Here is an 18,990-nt window from a genome sequence, read left to right on the forward strand (position 1 = left end):
CCTTCTGCGTCAGTTTTGGACTTGTACCGACAGTGTCTTAACTGACATTTGTTACACGGATTATGCCTTCTAAAAATGCACTTCCATTTTCACAGGAAACGCCCTTTATGACCTTTATACTTCTTTATACTACAGTAGATGCAGGCGGCATCAGAAATAGCTGGCAAAGTGGCTGTATTTGACATGTTGGTAGTAAGAACCGGCTGGTCTTATTGCTGTCCAAGAAGTTTTGTTTCTTTTTTTTTTTTTTTTTCTCTACATAAGCAATGTAAGTCAGGTACGCTCCCAGATGAAGCAACTTTCTTTGCCCGTGAGACACTTCTGCAAAATGACAAACAGCCAGGCGCCACTTAATAAACAACCATTAATATTGTAATTAATATATAAATATTTAGCCCTGACCTTTGTCTCTTTTTTTCTTTGGATAAACAAGCTCTATTTTGATGCTTTTTTTACATACTCTGGTCTGGTGCCTTATTTAGATTCTAATTACAACGAAAACCAAATTAAAATACCACTGTGAATCAGTTTACTTTCATTGTGAATCACAAAATGTTGGCGGCCACACCTGGCACTCATCCACGAGCCACAAGTTTCATATCACAGATCTTGGTGATCCACTCACGTCAGTTTCAGACAGGTAGGTAGCAGGTAGCTCAGCAGTGGTTGAGAGTAACTGACAGTCAGCTGGTGAACAGAGTTGTCAAAATGTCTCAGTTTTAAAGGACTGACTCGACATTTTTACACTCTGACTTGCTTTCAGCGATGTTAAATCACTGTTTTTTCTCAATGGAGTCTGGCTTTGAAGAGAGCGATATATCGGCTTCATTTTCCGGTTGGAAATCACTGTCTGACAATAAGGTAAAACAGTGAAAATATTCTAAATATACCATTACACCACTTATATGAACCGTTTTTTGGATTCTTCGTTCACCATGCGAGAAAAACAAAGTCTTATTCCTGCATTCAACAAAACACAGAGTGAGTATCTGATGAACAAATTGTCATTTTGTGGGTGAAGTATTCCAGTTGTGGCAAATGAAAGTTTAAGCTGTTGTTAAACGCAGCCCCCATTTACCCATTTACAATTAATTGAGACTTTTTGCCCTTTTTGTATTCTTCGTTCGAGGCATGCTAGGAAAAGACAGTTCTTTTCACAAATTCAGTATAACACAGGGTGAGTAACTGATAAACAAATTGTCATTTTGTGGGTAAAGTATTCCTGTAAGTTGTAGCAAATGAAAGTTTAGGTTGTTGTAAAATGTGTCCCCCATTTACCTTAATTCATTCAGACTTTTTGCCGTTTGAGGCAATGCTAGAAAAAGACAATTTTCTTCACAAATTCAGTCTAACATGGGGTGAGTAACTGATGAACAAATGTTCATTTTGTGGGTGAGGTATTCCTGTAAGTTGTAAAAAATGAAAGTTTAAGTTGTTGTTGAATGTGGCCCCTATTTCCTTCAATTCATCAATTATGTTAGCCATTTTTGGATTCTTTGTTCATTGCGGAGGTATACAAGAAAAAGACAGTTTTCTTCACAAATTCAACATAACACGGGGTGAGTAACTGATAAAAAAAATTGTCATTTTGTGGGTAAAGTATTCCTGTAAGTTTTAGCAAATGAAAGCTTAGGCTGTTGTAAAATACAGCCCCCATTTACCTTAATTCATTGAGACTTTTTGCCGTTTTTGGATTCTTCGTTCATTGTGGAGACGTGCTAGAAAAAGACATTCACAAATTCAACCTAATACGGGGTGAGTAACTGATAAACAAATTGTCATTTTGTGGGCGAAGTATTCCTACAAGTTATAACAAATTAAAGTTTAAGCTCTTGTTAAACCCGCCCCCATTTACCTTAATTCATTCAGACTTTTTGCCGTTTGAGGCAATGCTAGAAAAAGACAATTTTCTTCACAAATTCAGTCTACCATGGGGTGAGTAACTGATAAACAAATGTTTATTTTGTTGGTGTGGTATTCCTGTAAGTTGTAGAAAATGAAAGTTTAAGTTGTTGTTAAACGCAACCCCCATTTATTTAATTTAGAGACTTTTTTTTTTGTTGCCATTTTTGGATTCTTCGTTCATTGCGGAGGCATGCTAAAAAAAAGTTTTCTTCACAGATTCAATATAACACGGGGTGAGTAACTGATAAACAAATGGTCATTTTGTGGGTAAATTATTCCATTAAGACGCAATTAAATATTAAAGTTATAATACAAATTGCACTCTCACAATTATGATAGGAAAACAAATAATTGTTTGGCGCTTGTTTTGCCTTTGGGTTATTTGCAGGTTGAACAGACATCATCACTTCATCAGATATTAATTTCATGTCTTGGCCTTTTAAAAACCCTCCGTATATTTTTCACCACAGTGTTAATGAGTCTTTTCCATTCAGATGAAATTACACGCAGTTCATTTCTCTCTTGATTTATGTTGTTATTTTTTTTTTAATATTTTGAATGATTTCCAGGCCGTGTTGTGCTCAGAGACTCTTATGTTGGATATAGCCTGTTAATGAAGACATTAAACTTATTCTGTGCATGTGTGTGAATTTAAGTGTGTGTATGTGTGTGTGTGTCTCAGTAGCTCATGTGGGCAGGCTGTATCATTAAGATAAATGACACAGCGCGTCCCCTGCCAAAACACAGACACACAGACACACACACACGCACACACACACACACACACACAATGCATCAAACCCGTCATGGCGCTTAAGGTTGTGTTTTAGCAAAAGGACCATTTTCTGTTTACCCCTCTGGCTCTCTTTGTCTCATTCTCTCTTTATCTCTCCCTCCATCTCTATCTCTCTTTCAGCACAAAATGCCAAATTGCTCCATTTCTCACCGGCTCCCCCTCCTCCCCTGCTCATCCACTCATCTGGTTATTAACTCCAAACACATTAAACCAACAGTAGTGCCACGATATTCCCCAGACCATCCTAGTCTGAATTAAAAAAAAAGCGCACACACACACACAGACTGAATGCACACACCTGGGTCAAACTGCAAAATGGATTCTGCATGACGCATAATAGCGACACAGTTTAATACTTTAGGGCCAAAAACAACACTGGGAACTTATTAAAGGAAAGCCGGCTGAAGTTTTGGCTTCTCACTAACCTAAACAGGCTTAAAGAGATCATTTAAAGTATTTGCAATATGGATTTTTGGAAGCTGACGTATTTGGAGTGATGATATTCTTTCCGGCCAAAAATATTCAGATTTGTGTTTGCTCGAGGATTTTAATTCCTGTCAGGCTGAAGAAGCCTCTCAAACAGCACTTACGGCCGTCATGTGACGCCAGATGATGACAATAATAAAATAGGAGGATTACACTGATCCACAGATATCCACTTTCTGGTCTGACGTGCAAAGCTGTGTTCCAGCCGGAGCTTTGAGCGAACATTAAGTCCTAGGTTTTATCTTAGACGTCCTGTAATTAATCATTAATTTATTCATAGCTGTCCGAGTCCAGTGTCTGCCCAAGTCTGATTGCCATTTTAAAACAATATGTTTCAACAAACCGGACACGCTGGTACAATCAAATGAAGAGAGAATAGATAGCTTTGGGTGAAACAGCAGAGACTGATGATTGGAGCTGATGTAAAGATGTGAATCTGGCCTAAAACACAAGCGTGTAGCAGAGATGAAGACTTGAGTAAGTATTAATGCATAAAAAATGAGGAGTCGAGACTTGGCTTGGATTCTGAGGATTGACTTTTTGTGCCTACAGATTGTACAATACATCAATCTTACAAGTTCATTGCATGTCTGATGTATAAGAAGGTCTAAGAAGGTACAGTATTCCTGTACGTTGTAGCAAATGAAAGTTTAAGCTGTTGTAAAATTCAGCCCCCATTTACCTTAATTCATCAAGACTTTTTGCTGTTTTGGATTCTGCATTCGAGGCATGCTAGAAAAAGACAGTTTTCTTCAATAATTCAATATAACATGGGGAGAATAACTGATATAAAAATGGTCAGTTTGTAGGTGAAGTATTCCTACAAGTTGTAGCAAATGAGAGCTTAGGCCCCTATTTACCTTAATTCATAAAGCCTTTTTGCAGTTTTTGGATTCTTTGTTCACCGTGTAGGCATGTGAGAAAACAAAGTTTTAAACAAGGTGAGTAACTGATAAACAAATGGTAATTTTTGAGTGAAGAATTACTTTAGAGCTGGTGTTAAGCACAACCTCCATTCACTTCAATTCATCAAGGCTATTTGTCATTTTTGGATTCTTCGTTTACCGTGGAGGTGTGTTAGAAAGAGACAGTTTTCTTCACAAATGCAATGTAAGACAGGGTGTTATAAAGTCAAGCTCCATGTTTGTGTTTTTATCCCTGACTCACATCTAAAATAAAGTCTGTACAGTACCAATTTTGGGGCAAGACAGATTGTACGATGACAGCCTTCGTCGTGTTAATAAATGAAATAAAGAAGAAGATGCAAGTAGAGATGTGTCACTTTGGACATGATGGAGCAGGTTGCCGAAAACTCAGAATTGGCTGTTAATGGATGTATCTCACGGTACAATCTGAATCCACTGTTTTTGATCAATGACCAACGATTTTATAGTCAATTTGCACCTGGTACCATCTGAAATCAGACGGTGTTAAAGGGACAGTAAGTTGAAACCACCCATTTTGAATGTTATCACTCGATTAAATGGGCGTTATCAACACAGCTTTGTTGAATACTTCATACTTGGTCAACTATGGTATTCCACAATCTGTTATATGTGAATAACAGAAGTCAATAACATAATTTTTGAAATCATTATTTCGTGCAAAATTACTGTTTTTTTTTTTTTTTTTTTTTTTTTTTAAATTGATTTCTCTAGTACGTAGCTTTATTTTGAAATGAACCCCTTAAAGATAATTAAAGACTTGCCTCACCCTGTCAAGGTTCATCTTGCAGTAATACCCTCGCATCATACATCATCCCTTATGAATCAGCCTCGTAGGGACAGGTTACAAGGGGCTTGCTACACCTACTTGTACATTAGAATGCCATTATCAGCCCATTAAATGGCTGAGTTTTGGTTAGCTTTCACTTTGAGTTTTGTCAGATTTAGGTGCCATTATTACGTCTTCAGGTACTGATAGAAGATACTGGTTTGGGTTAAAATAAGAACATTTGTTAGGTAATGTGACACATTGTAAAGAACTCCTAGGTGAAAGTCCTGTGTTTGTTTAACACTCAATCACCAATTCAGACTTTCTCGCTCCTTATACAAACCTCACGTCATCAGACTTCCACCTTTGCTCCCGTCACAGTCATTTAATGGGCTGACAACAGCCTGCTGAAGCTACTAGTAGGTGTAGAAGGCCCTTTCTAACCCATTTCTCTGAGGCTGATAACCATCGATAATCCCATTTCAATCAAGTGAAACAGGAGGGCTCTGACACAACAGGTTGACTGTCGGCTATCAGTTAATGTGGGCTGTCGGTTAGCGTCTGTTGCCCTAGTTTTTGCAGTGTGTCCCGCACTGTTGGCACTAGTCTAGCCCTTGTTGGCAGCTTCTGGGATGATTCAGCATGCTGAATCAGCGGCTGAGACAGTGGAGCCTGTTGATTTGAGATATTGCTGATTGGCGGTTCAGCTCAATGCACGAAATCAACCCATTCAAGAGAGATGGAAACAAACTTGTTATATTGTGTAAGATTATTTGTTTAGCCACTGAGCTCTTGAACAGAAACTATTTGTAATTGGTTGTGTTTTTGTTTGCTAGCGCATCCTTCGTCCTTTTAACATCAGGTTGTGTTGTTAACGTGCTAACTGGCGAACGAGTGTCTTGAATGCGTCCTGTCAGGTTATGCCTTCCCTTTTTGAAGGGAGACTTCTACGGCCTGCTGATATGGAGAGTTATTTCCTCTCACGCAGGCGCAGAATGCTAGTTGGCCGCTGGCTATAGTCTTTACCGTGTGTTCAGGTGTGCAAATTTTTGGCCGAGACACAGACAACATGAGAAGACCCAACAGTCCGCCATCATCACCACCAGGTCTTGATGCTGGTTTGGTGTGTCTGGGCCTTAAGACTAGACCTGACATGAAACCGAAAGCATCCCAGCTCCAACTTTTGACCTCGGAAACCATATGTTAATGGGTCAATGGCCAGTAATTACACCGTAGCTGTAGTTTGATAGCATACTTTTTAAAGATACACTCTATTTCTTTCTCTTGTTAAGATCCCCATTAGCTTCCGTAATCTGTAACAGTAGTTTCACTTCCTGGGCTCCCCAATAGCATTTTTAGCAATACGTCAATAACAGAAAATACATCAATATACATCTATAACATTCACACTCACATCACACAACCACTAAGACACACACTGCTGGTTAGAGAACAAAAACAGAGCAGAAATCATGTAAAGGAAATCTATACCGACTAACTAATCAGACTTTAACAAGCCTCCGTCTCATCTCCTCCATAAACTTCTGAGCCGAACACTTCATTTAGAACTTATCTTGTACTTTGCTTAATTTCCGCTGTCAATGGATGTTTACCGTGTTGTGCTGTTTTCGTCATTTTGTTGCTGATGTTCTTTTCTTGGACGAGCAGTCGCTGAGATGTCAGCTAATGAGGATCCAAACAAAACCCAGACAAGGAAACAGAGAAGGGCTCATGGCTGCGGACGTGCAACTTTTTCGGCGTCTCGGTGGGACTAACAAACTCATTTGAATCCAAACTGCTGTTTTTACGTGAAAAGAAAAAAACAGCGGGTCGCCACCAGGGCATCAGAGTGGGCTCATTTGCCCCAAATGGCCGACATCCTTTTTAAACAACACTGTTGCTAATTTAAAATAAGTACACCGAGGGAAGAGAGGGGCCACCGTTTTCCTGACACCGGTGAAATTACCATGGGCTGTGGCGCAACAGTGAAACTGGCAAGGGGGCCATTGCAGCTCCCTGGAGTTGAGCGGGTGCAGACGAGGCCACGCGGCTTACTTAACTATGAGAAAACAACAACAGTGCTCAAAGCCTGCGAATAACAAGGCCAGTAAGAGCCCAATCAAATGGTACATTTCCTCTTAAAACACTCAGAGAGAGAGACAGCGAAAAATGTGTAGAGAGAGATTGTCATTCAAGGAAGAAAAAATAAAAGGCCTGGTAGATGGCTGTGTTTTTTCATCCCCTGTAGAAGTGGCAGTGAGTGATACTCTTGACTCATCAGCAACAAAAACAACTCATTTCAAGGGTGGTGGAGATGGAGCAGGAGATTTGAGGAAGCTGAAGGACAGGAGGGGGAACTTTGGCTCTTTTCTTTTTCCCTCCTCTGAATCAGCAGAGAGAGAAAGAGGAGGGAGAGGAGACTGGTAGGAAGAGGAGTCATCTCAAGGCTACGAACACACAAACACAAAGCGCATCACAAGTGTGTTGATGTGCAAAAATGAGTTGATTTGGGTTCTTGGCAGAACCCTGTCTCCGGGCTTTCATAAGCTCATATGACTCAGTCGGCATGAGAGGAAGCCAGAGAGAGAGGAACTATAAACAGAAGCAGACTGAGTGTGTAGGTGCAGGAAGGTGAAAGACACCACAGCTTTTAGCCACCGAAAAATTACATTCAATTTAAAAAAATGATCTCAATAGCATGTCATCATTTGGAATTTGTGTCACCACGCCCGCCTCTCCGACTGTCTCCAGTAAAGCTGTCACACTCATCTGGGGAAGTTTTTATGAAAGAGGGACTCACACAAAAATAAATAATGAGGCAAATTTCGCAAATATATCTACAGAAATGTGTCAAAGTCAAACTGAGAAGAAATATGGCTGCCGTCAGCTATAACCAGTTTCATAAACATAGGAAAACATTCATACTGAACGTATCGGAGCATACTCGCACACATGGCTGGATCAGCAGCAGCACTTACAGTCCAGTTGCTACGACTAAATGTTGGCATTGTACATTTCTGCAAACCACATACACGTACACGTACATTTTATACATATCGAATCAGTGCCTCTGAAGTGACGTTGTACATAAGTTGAGAGGAGGCGGTAGTGGATGGCAAGTCACCTAGGTGATATGCCTGCCAAGCTGTAGACCACTGTTCAAGACCAACAAACGACAAAACTGGCTGTTAGATATTACTGCATTTCCAGCCAGGATAACGCCACAGAAAGCAGTTGTTTTTCACCAAGAAATTGCTGCGTTTTCTGCCGGGATAGTGCCATGAAAAAGCGGTTGGATCTTACCAAGACATCCACACACTTCCTGCCAAAGTAGTGTCACGGAAGGCGGTTGTTTTTTACCAAGACCTTGCTGTGTTCCCTGCCAATATAGTGCCACAAAAAGCATTTTTGTTTGATCTTAAATGATCTTTTCCTAACCATAGCCATGTGGATTGTGTATAACCACACTTGACTTATCAAGGTTCAATGTATCTGCTACATAACGTGCACATGAACATATGCCCATAATATATAATGTACAGAACACACAAATGTTCTGTACACATTGCCAACATTTTTTTCTGGCAGTTGCGTCGTAATAATTAGGTCTAACCCAATGCCATTATTTTTCAACATTCAAAGGTTCTGTTGAGGTTTCTGAATGAAGCTTCCAGTGTCCGTCACCACATTTTATGATGTCATCCCCCACCCAACCAAAAATAGTTAAAATCCTCAATTTGAATAAAGTGATAAAGTGGCTGATGTCGTATGCTGTAAAGCCCTGTGAGGCAAATTGTGATTTGTGATATTGGGCTTATAAATAAAATTGATTGACTGACTGATTGAAATGATGAGTTTGTTTTGTTAATCAAATTCAATGAACTTTCTTTAATAAATACATGTAATTAACGGCGCTGTTGGATCGCTGCTAGACCGCCTCGTTTATCCCAGTCGGGTCAGTAAAACCTGCATCAGTGGATCTGCTGCTAGCATAACCTGGCTTGCTTTTAGCATGGGAGCTAACTAGCCAGGCACGTTGAAGGCACAACCTAATCCACTCTGCCTCTGATTGGCCTAACCAAAATGACTGCTTTTGCCTAAACTAGACATGCACCGATTACAATTTTTTGGGCCAATACCGATTTCCGATTTGCAGAGTGTTTGGACGGCTGATTCTGATTTCATTTTTTTCAAACCACTTCACAGCACACAAGATATTACAGTATTTTCTATCTTTCCTTTATCATAACATTTTAACAGGAAAAAAACAACATAAAATTCACACAGGGCTTTACATCTACAAAATTCAGTGTTATGGACATTTTATTTTAACAACGAGAAGAAAGGTGCACATTTGAAAAGGCTGCCGCTCCCGGGAGAATGTTCCTATCAGTAAGCGCGTGGACGCGGACACGTGTATCTTCGCACCGTGCGGCAGCGAGAGCTCTGCTCCATTCAGTTTAACACGGACAGTTAACAACTTTCTCCTTCTTCTCTCTTTTGATGTGTGTGCGTGACTGGTTAAGGTGAGAAGCTGCCCATGTTCACAGATTGTATATGCATATTTTTAAGAATTGAGTGCAAAGCTATTTTTCCTTTTGTTTATTTCAGAACCACACACACACACACACACACACTACACTTGTGAACTTCCTGCATTGAAAATTAAAGTATCCTCTCGAACCTGATTCTCTGGCCAGAATCATTTACTCCATAGTTATCCTACCCACACCAGTGTGTCCCTGAGGTCCCCTTCCTCACATCGCTAAAGGCTGAGCTGCACTTGTACGTGTGTGTGCGCTGCTGATATTACATGATGTCAGTAATGCTGCACAGTGGGAATATGACCGGCATTTTAAATCGGCATATTTTAGACTGACCAGCCGGTCACAGGTCATGGCCGATCACGTGAACACCGTGAACTCTCAAATTTGCAACGGGGACGGCAGGTAGTATCGCAGCTGTTTCGCGTTATCACCACAAACCTACAGGAAACCATGGCCTTCTAACCTGCTTAGCAAGGCTGATCCATCACAGGAGGCCCTGTGCCAGTAAGTCTCATTCCCAGTCGGACCTCTTCTCTGTAAAGCTGTAAGTCTACTATACGCCGAAAAAAAGAGTTGTGCAGAATTTGAATGTAAACATTATGAATGAAGCTATTAAGACTACTTGCTACAGCCCTAATAACAACCAACGAGCTTCGCTGGTGCAAACACCATCAAAGTCAATTAACAGAACAATCAATCAATCACGCCCAAAGATCCTTCATTCCATTTTTTTGGCACACGAGTGTTTACTTGCTTTATTCGCTTCATCCCGACTGATTCATATTTGGTTTCGTGTTTGAAACTTCTCTTGAAATTTGCTTTGCAGTTGGATGGAAGCGCCGCGTCGCCCTCTCTTTCTCTCTTTTCTCTCTCTTTACTTTCCTCCCACTCTCCATGTCTCATCAGGAGTGTCATCAGCCCCCACTCCGGTTGATGCCTGTTAATATGGCAGCGCTATTGTCTGCCCGCTCATTGCTGCTGTCTCTATTGTTTGCTCTCACACTTGACGAATTCATCAAAGGAAAAAGAAAAGGAATGGGAGAAAATAGCTGCAAATCATGCGGCTTCGCACAATTGACTGTGCAAGTCTGGCGGGGCGAGTCTTTGTCTTCAAATGGTGCACGAAATGTGTGTTTGCTTGTGTAATTCTGCACATATATCATTTGTTCTGCCATTAACTAGGTGGGACGGCCCACTCAGACACTGACTGCTGATGTGTCTGTGCACAGGTGCAGATACAGTACGTGTCTCTGGGTTCAAGGAAGAGTCGCACGTCTGTGTGTCACTTTATATGTCACTGTATGAGGATCTGATTGTGTATCCATTCATATGAAATGAAAGGAAGGAAATAAAGGAAAGAAAAAAGAGACAAGAAGGAATACAAGTAGTAAAAGAAAGTGTGAAAGAAGAGAATAGAAAAGACAAAAAGGGAAGTAGAAGATAAGGAAAAGTGAAAGCAGAACAGAAAGAGAAAGGGAAAGGTAAGGAATGAAGGGAAGGAGAGTAAAGGGCTAAAAGAAATAAGGAGGGATGAAGGAAAAAAGAACTACAGGATGAAGAAGAGAAAAGTAATGGAGGCAATGAGGGAGAAAAGGGAAGGAAGGAAGGAAAAACAGAAGGAAGATGTAAAGAACTAAGGAAAACACCAAAGGAAAAAGGAAAGATGGATTAAGTAAGAAAAGAACTGTCTAGAGAAGAGGAAAAAGAAGAAATGGAGGCAAAGAGGAAGAAAAGAAGAAAGACTGAAAGAAAGGGAAGGGAGAATAGGGAAGGAGGGAAAAGAAAGAATGAAGGACAGAAAGGAAAAGGAGAAAAGAAAAGACTGAAAAAAGTAAAATAATTAAAGAATAAAGAAAGACTGGAGGAAAAAGAAAAATTAAAGATCAAAAAAAGGGATGGGGAAGGACAAAAGGAGAAAGAAAGAGGGAAAGAAATAAGGAAACAATGAAGAAAAAAGGAAGGAAAGATGGACAAAGGTAGGACAGAATTGTGAAGTGAAGAGGAGAAACAGTAAAATGGAGGCAACAAGGAAGAAGAAGGAGAAAGACTGAAAGACACAGGGAAGGTAGAAAGGAGGAGGGAAAGAGGAAAGTAAAAGAAAGGACAACAGAACGGAGGGTCAAAAGAAAAGTAATGGGGAAAAGGAGGAAGGAAAGAAGACAAACTGATAGAAATAAGGAAAAGATCAAGGAAAAAGGAAGGAAAGATGGACGAAGTAAAAAGGAATTCTCTCTCTCTCTCTTCTGGGGGACTGGGGGAAAAAAGACATTTGGGAAGGAGAGAAGGAATTAAGGACATAAATGGAAGAAAGTACAGTAAGAGGGGAAAGGAAGAAGAAAATAAAAAAAGAGGGGAGCGAAAGAATAGGAACAGGAAGGAAGTCCATGTGTGAGTGCGTCCTGCGCCATCATCGTACCTTTGCTCTGTGGAGGGTTCTGGCTGCGGTCTCGGAGTATGTTGATCTGGTAGACGGCTCCGTACGGCTCAAACAGCTCCTTCAGCTCCTTCTCTGACCAGGAGCGCGGGATCTGGCCCACAAACATCTTGATGGCGTCCGGGTCTGGCTGGTCCGAATGCTCCAGCGCCCCGTTCATCTTCCCGGCCGTGCCGTTACTGTGTAAGAGACAGGAGATACGACGTTAGGAGCTGAGACATAAACTCCATATTCAGACCAGTGACACATAAAGACTCGTGGTCTGAGTACTCAAAATATACCATATATGTCCCGCTGCACGATATTGGGTTGTCAAGCAAGATCACTTTGCATTACAAGCAAACAAATGGTTAGCTAACGTTAAGTCAACAGGCGACGTAGTGGCGTAGGGACGCTGTTAGCTGTTAGCCGATAGCGGTGTCTGTAATAACTCACTAAACTCACAAAGTGGTCCGTGAAAAAAAAAAATTTCCAGCGGATGTCTTAGTTACAACATGATTGAGCTAACTGGAGTAGTTTCATGTCGTATCTGACAACGGGAGGCTTTTAACAGATGACGTCCTGATGTTAGCTTTGCTGCTGCTGTTAGCTGTCCCTGTCAGCTGATGCTTTCTAGACATCGTGATTTCCCAAAACTGAATAAATACCACACATAGCAACACAAAACTGCTTTGCTAGCTCAATCATGTTGTAACTAAGATATCCGCTGGAAAAAAATATGTTTTTCACGGACCGGTTATTGAGTTTGTGTACATGGCGGTGGAAGCTATGAACGAGCTAACCCTCGTCTGCTGAGTTTTAAAAATGCCGGCTATTTTGTTGCTTTCTGTTGACGTCACATCCCTCCTTGAGTATATCCAATCAGCACCAAGTAATCCCCAAGCCCCAGCCAGGAGTCTCTCGGGGCCGTTCTGAGTACCTACTCCGAGGCAGGGACTTGTTTAGCCCCTGTAAAAGTTCTGGAACTCTGTCCTTCGGGGGTGGTTCCTGCGGTGGAGACACGCACCAACGGCCCCGGCCCCGTAAAATTACCCCGAAGTTCCTGCGGTGGAAACGGGCCTAATAAATGCCTGCTGGCATTGGGAGCAGCTTTGGTACATTTCACTCTCATTTAGTTAGGTTTAGGCACCAATACTGCGTGGTTAGCTTAGGAAAAAAACATCATGGCTTGGCTTAAAATAATTAAAATTAAAAAAATTAAAATAATTTTGTGTCTTCTCCCGTCCCACAGGAGAAAACACGTCATTTTATAAGCTATTAATAAAGAGATTCATGGGGTTGTTTGTTTCATTTCCTGCATGTGTTTTGACACACTGGTCAGGAATAGCTCTCCTATTTTGTTGTTTTCATTTAGTTTTTAATGAAATAAAAGCTGTTTCATATTCTTACTTTTATATTATCACGCAGTGATTGAGGTTAAGCTCTCTTTTCTAAGAGAGACCTGAATAAGAAACATTAATGAGATAAAGATAAAGCCTGTGCTCAATGACACCGGCATCATCACGCCTCTTTATGTAATTAACAAATAGCAACGAGAGTAGGCTGTGAGTGGCTCAAATAACACTATTAAATAACATAAAATAAACAAAGTTAATGAATGAAACGAATTAATTTAACAAATGAATCACTTGGCCGTAATATTGCAGTGGAGGAAGAAAATGTTGCTGACCGACTGCGGTCCCAGTCCCGTGCGTCCCGGCGGGACCCAATCCCAATGCAGCCCTCTAGACCCAAACCCTGGTCCCATGGGTGAAAGTCCTGTGTTTGTTTGACCCATCCAACACCTCACCCACCCTCTATACGTGAACCTTCTTGCTCTTTACGCTAATGATACAACACCTGAGTTCCTGCGTTGCCGCATAACAATCAACACAAGCAATTAATGGGCTGATAACAGCTTTCGGAACCTACTAGTTGGGGCAGCAGGAGGCTTCTGACCCATATCTATGAAGCTGATGATCACTTATGATGCTGATGACATTATAAGTGAAGCTTAGAACAAAGCTTTGGTCTTTGGCTTGACAATGTATTTTGTAATAGATTTGAGGTGCTTGAAAGATCTTTGAAGGCAAGAAAATTTTCTCAACCCATAAAGAAACACTGAAACCTTCAGTTAATCTGATGAATGTAAAATGACCAATAGGACAAGAAGGGTCATCACCTCAGAAACCAATATTCACAAGACAGACAGAAGCACATGCAAACATTCATAAACCTCACAAAAGTCTCAGAATTTAACACAGAATTTAATTCAGAATTGCAGACAGTGATGCAATTCTAACCAAATACACATGAGCCCGATATCTCATTGAAAATACAAGTAAAAAAAGTACAACAACTCCCTCAAGAACTTCATTTTCAACACAGCGGCCTCTGAAACAGCCCTCTGGCCGTCACACGGACACTGAAACTCAGCGAGAGCCACACTAATAAAAGAAATCTCTCCTTACAGCAGAGTGAGGCAGCTTTCAGTACGGGCTTTACAGACTGATATCCCTGAAGCTGGCAATTTTCCTATGTAGTGACACGACACATCAGGAGAGTGACATATCACGCTGACCCTAAAAGTGTATTTCTGATGGTAAAGATGCGGTGACGGATCTGTTCAGGATGCCAGTAAATCCACACTGTGGGACTGAACACAGATTTGACTCCTGGCATTTCACAGCAACACAGAGTACATGTAGAGGTTTTTTTCACTGCACTTGTTGAGATGCTGTTGTATGGGGGAGAGCAGAGACACTATATGATTGTATGTGGGCCTGCTGTCCGCTGCGCTGCATGTGCGAATGTTTGTGCATGAATGAGTGCTGGATAAGCAGCGTGCAGCGTGTTAATGTCGAGGTTGTGTGTGAGGGATTAGGCTGCAAAACCAGTACAACAAACCTCCGGGCCCTCTAACAGGACACAGATGCTTACACGCCAATCGCTCTGGCTATATTTCCACATCTGGAATGCATATGGAATAGAGGTGAAGCGCTTTCACCCCTTCTCACCGCAGAGCTTCAACACTTATCTTCACAGAACACACACGTCCGTCCACGCGTCAGGAATGCTAACTCCAGCTACGGCGTCTCTTTCTTCTTGAATAAAGGCGAGTGAACGCTGTCAGTGGCGAGGCCCAGCGGAGATGAGGACGGCACGTGTGAGGCAAGGCGTGACTGTGTTTTGAGGACAACCAAATGGCTACAAACACACACAGACTCACACACACACACACATCACCGCCATCAAGGCCTGTGGTCTATTTAAGATGGCTGAAAACCAATCCAATGAAAGCAAAGTCAATGGCTGTGCTGTTTTATTGCTCTACTTTCCCTTTTGTTATTCTCGGCAGGAGAGAGAAAGAGCATTATCTTAAGAGGCAAAAACAAAACAAAGCCAAATCCCGAGCTTGGTTAGCTGACAACACTAATACCACCCTATAAAGCTCAGCAAGAGAGAAAGAACGGGGGAAGGAAGGAGGGGGAAAGAGAGATATGGAGAAAGGCTGGGGAGGGAGGGGAAAAAACATCCAGACCTTTGAACGCGAGCCATCCATCTTTTGCAGAAAGAGCCAAGGCGCTCGGCAGAAACGCCCAATTCTTTAAAGGACTTAAAGGACATGTCAAATAAAACGCCAGAACCGGAGAAGGAGTCAACGAGCCAAACCGGTGCTAACAGTCCTCGAGGGCAACAACAGCTCCTCGCAAAGCTGTCCGATAAATCGCGGGGGCCCCGGCGCCGAGGGAGCCTGGAGGGTGGCGGTGGCGGCTGATGGTGGGGGGGAGAGGGAAGGAAGGAAGGGAGGGAAGGGTAGCAGCGCTGGCGAGGAGTAACTGTCCCTATCGCCAGCTGATGTTTAGGCACATAAACGACTGTATCGGACGAGCCTGGGCGGTCGCTGGGTTCAGACTGCAGCACATCATCCCTTCGCCCTCTGACACGCAGAGCTGATGTGTGTGAGCGCAGAAAGAATAGCTGAAGACAATCCCTCATTGTTGGCTGTTTGTGTGAGGCCTGTGGGGATTGGATGAGGCCACGGGGGGAGACGATACAATAGCCAGTGTCAGAGGAGCGCCTCCCTCAACCGGGACACTGTCCACCCTGTGCTCCCTCGGCCATTCACTCCAGCCTGCTAAGACAATGAAAAGGTTCACAGTCGCAGCCATACGGCGTCCGAACGCACAACTGTCTTGTGTAGATTGCGCGCCCCGTCTCCTCCCGAGGTGCTCGGGAAGTCGGTGACTCTCCTCACTACAAAGGAATGAGCGCCTCTTCCATCGCCCCTGTGGCCAAGACTGACAAGGTGTTATTGCGAGCAGACAGAGCTTTAGCGCGTGTGTGTAGATGTTTGTGCGAGTGTGTGAAGCTCAGCAGGAGAGTGTCCTGGGGCTCGGATTAAGTCGTTGAGTGGATCCACTCCTGCCATAGCCTCTCCATCTCCCTCTTCTTCCTCTTCTTTTCTCCCTCTCCCTCTCAATTTGAGCCAATTGTTTGCCTTAATGGCTTAACTATTGCTTCCATCACTCCGGTCTCCCTGCAGCACAGGGCCGTGACTGAGGGCTGATCTACACACAGCGTGTGTATATGTGTGTGCTCAGGCAGACTGCAAAAAAAAAAAAAAAAAAAAAAAAAGGTGTCTGTATAGGTCTTTGAAGCAGCTGCTGAGGGCTGTTATTCCCTCACCTCACACTCACATTAGACAGCAGGCTCGTTCATCCAAACTACAGCTGCACGATATTGACCATAAAACCTTACGACGGTTATTTCGTTCTTCATCCATCATCTTCATTTTACGTTCGCAGCTCTTCACACCTCCTCTCTATTAAAGCAATGGGACCACATTTTGGCAAACGCACTAATTGGCTTTCTTTTGGACAGAGAGATGAAAAGCTTAATATCGATCCAGTGTCTGTCAGGATGTGGTTAGCCTAGCTTAGCGTAAAGACTGGAGTCAGGGGGGAAACACATTGAAAGTCTCTGTCCTTCCAAAGCTGCCTTATTTACATGATCTATCTTGTTTGTTTGACTCGTACTTGCACCGACATGGAAAAGAACAGTTTGTGGTTTTAAATGTTGAAGTGTTGGAGCTATTTCTTGACAGACAACAGTTTATCCACATGCCTGACGACCTCCACATTCTTCCAGAAGCTGCGTCTTCCAGATTCTGCTTTTTAACCTTAGTGCATGCATTGTAGTTAAAGTCAACAAGTTTTTCCGGCCCAGATGCCAGAGAAGATATTGGCAACCACAGATGGGTTCCAACTGGGGGCAGCAGTGGCTCAGAGGTAACCTGGAAATCCAGACCCAAATTTTGAAAGATTTAGGGTCTGGCCATGACTAATGAAAATGGCCCACCTCAAGGGGCGGCACCAAGCATGCATTTGTAAATATCACTGCACGCAATTGGATAACACTACGACCAATCAGAACAATACACGGGGTGATGTATACACTTAGCTACCAGCGGAGCTAACTGGTAGATTAGACTCTGGCCACATCTGGTTGGCAAAACAGCAAAAACATCCTTCTTGCAAAGAGTCAAACTCGTTCATTGTAGCGGCCAAAGCTGTTTCAAACAACTGGTGTTCATCCGTAGCCATCTTGCAATGTCTACTGACTGATTCCGGACTTCGTCGTCGCAGCGCTGTTGTCATCTGTTTAGCTCGCCTCTGGCCGGCCTATATCAGATACACCGATGTGATTGGTGCATCTCAGTTTCATGGGCATAGGTAATGAGCATCATTACTGACTCGCTGAGCAAATTCAAATTGTGCTCTCGCGAGAACTCTGGATTTCCAGGGTAGCTCAGAGGTAGAGCGGATCGTTCACCAATTGGAGGATCCCAGGCTCCTCCAGTCTGAATGTCAAAGCATCCTTGAGCAAGATACCGAACCCGAAATTGCTCCCGATGGCTGTTCCATTGGTGTGTGTATTAAAAACTGAGTTGCCCTCAGGGATTATAACGTATATCTTCTTCTTTTCTATTGTACGTCATATGTATTATAACAGCGTTTCTAAAGAGACATAGTTCTGATTATAAGTACATGAGCTGGGTTGGTAAACAGGAGATGGAGGGGCGGTCAGACAGCTGCCAAACTGCAGACCACTGTTTGAGACCAACAAACAACAAAACCAGTTGTTTTATACCAAAACATTGGCACCATTTCCAGGGACGACTGTGCCAGCAAAAGTGTTTATTTTAAGCCCAAACATGATCTTTTCCAAACCATAACTAAAGGTTTTTGTGTCTAAACATAACCATGCTAACCACAGAGTTGTTGGAAAAGAAAAAACATACAGTAAGGTTTAAACATATCTACTATATAACAGACATGGGGGAAAGTCACACATGTGCAAGTCACAAGCAAGTCTCAAGTCTTTACCTTCAAGTCTCACACAAGTCCCAAGTTAGTTGTGGTAAGAATCAAGCAAGTCAAGTCAAGTCCCTGCTATAAGTCAAGCAAGTCAAGTCGAGTCATTGCTCAGGTCAAGCAAGTCACAAGTCAAGTTATATGTCACATACAGCAAACATCTCCTCACGATCCGCTAGCTACATGTCCTCTGAATATGCTGTGAAAAAGTCCGGTCTCTGTAGGCCGCCCAGGCTCCGCAAATGGCAACAAAAAAAAATTTGGGTCCAGGCTGCACCAACCAGCCAGCGCGAGACCAGCGAAAGCAAGCACACACACATGAACGCGCACACGTGAGCTCGGTGCACAGAGAGGCAGTCAGAGCTACAGGCTACAATGATGCTAAAAACAGAGTTCAAATGACGGGCTTCAGGACACTTGGATCACTACAGACGAGCAGTATGGAGATATTTTGTGGTTTCAATTATGTGTTTTTGGACGTTTGAATCTGGGGCACTGTAATCCTCCATTAGGTGGAGTTTTGTTGCTACCTCCTCTCCCCTTGGATCTCCGCAAGTGTTGTGAGGACTCTAAAACTAACTAGCTCTGTTGTGTTTGATAACATTGTTGACCGTAAACAGAAGTGACGCACAATGATGCTTAGCGTGCCTTTAATAGTGAATTAAAGCCCTTTCAAGTCATCTGTCTCAAGTCATGCATACAAAGTCAAAGTCAAGTCGAGTCTTTTATCAGCGTTAGTCAAGCAATTCTCAA

General features: G+C 42.5%; 1 protein-coding gene across 37 annotated transcripts in view; it reads right to left on the reverse strand.

Annotated features, from left to right (window-relative positions):
- Window positions 1-18,990, reverse strand: part of celf2 (cugbp, Elav-like family member 2) — a 318,322-nt gene that overhangs the window by 112,458 nt on the left and 186,874 nt on the right. For all 37 annotated transcript variants that reach the window (XM_078164979.1, XM_078164975.1, XM_078164977.1 and 34 more), the window contains one exon: window positions 11,864-12,060. In XM_078164979.1, the coding sequence (XP_078021105.1) occupies window positions 11,864-12,060 (197 nt within the window). The remainder of the gene's footprint in view (window positions 1-11,863; window positions 12,061-18,990) is intronic.

This window comes from Epinephelus lanceolatus, chromosome 23 (genome assembly GCF_041903045.1).
Source record: "Epinephelus lanceolatus isolate andai-2023 chromosome 23, ASM4190304v1, whole genome shotgun sequence".
In the NCBI taxonomy this organism is placed as follows: Eukaryota; Metazoa; Chordata; class Actinopteri; order Perciformes; family Serranidae; genus Epinephelus; species Epinephelus lanceolatus.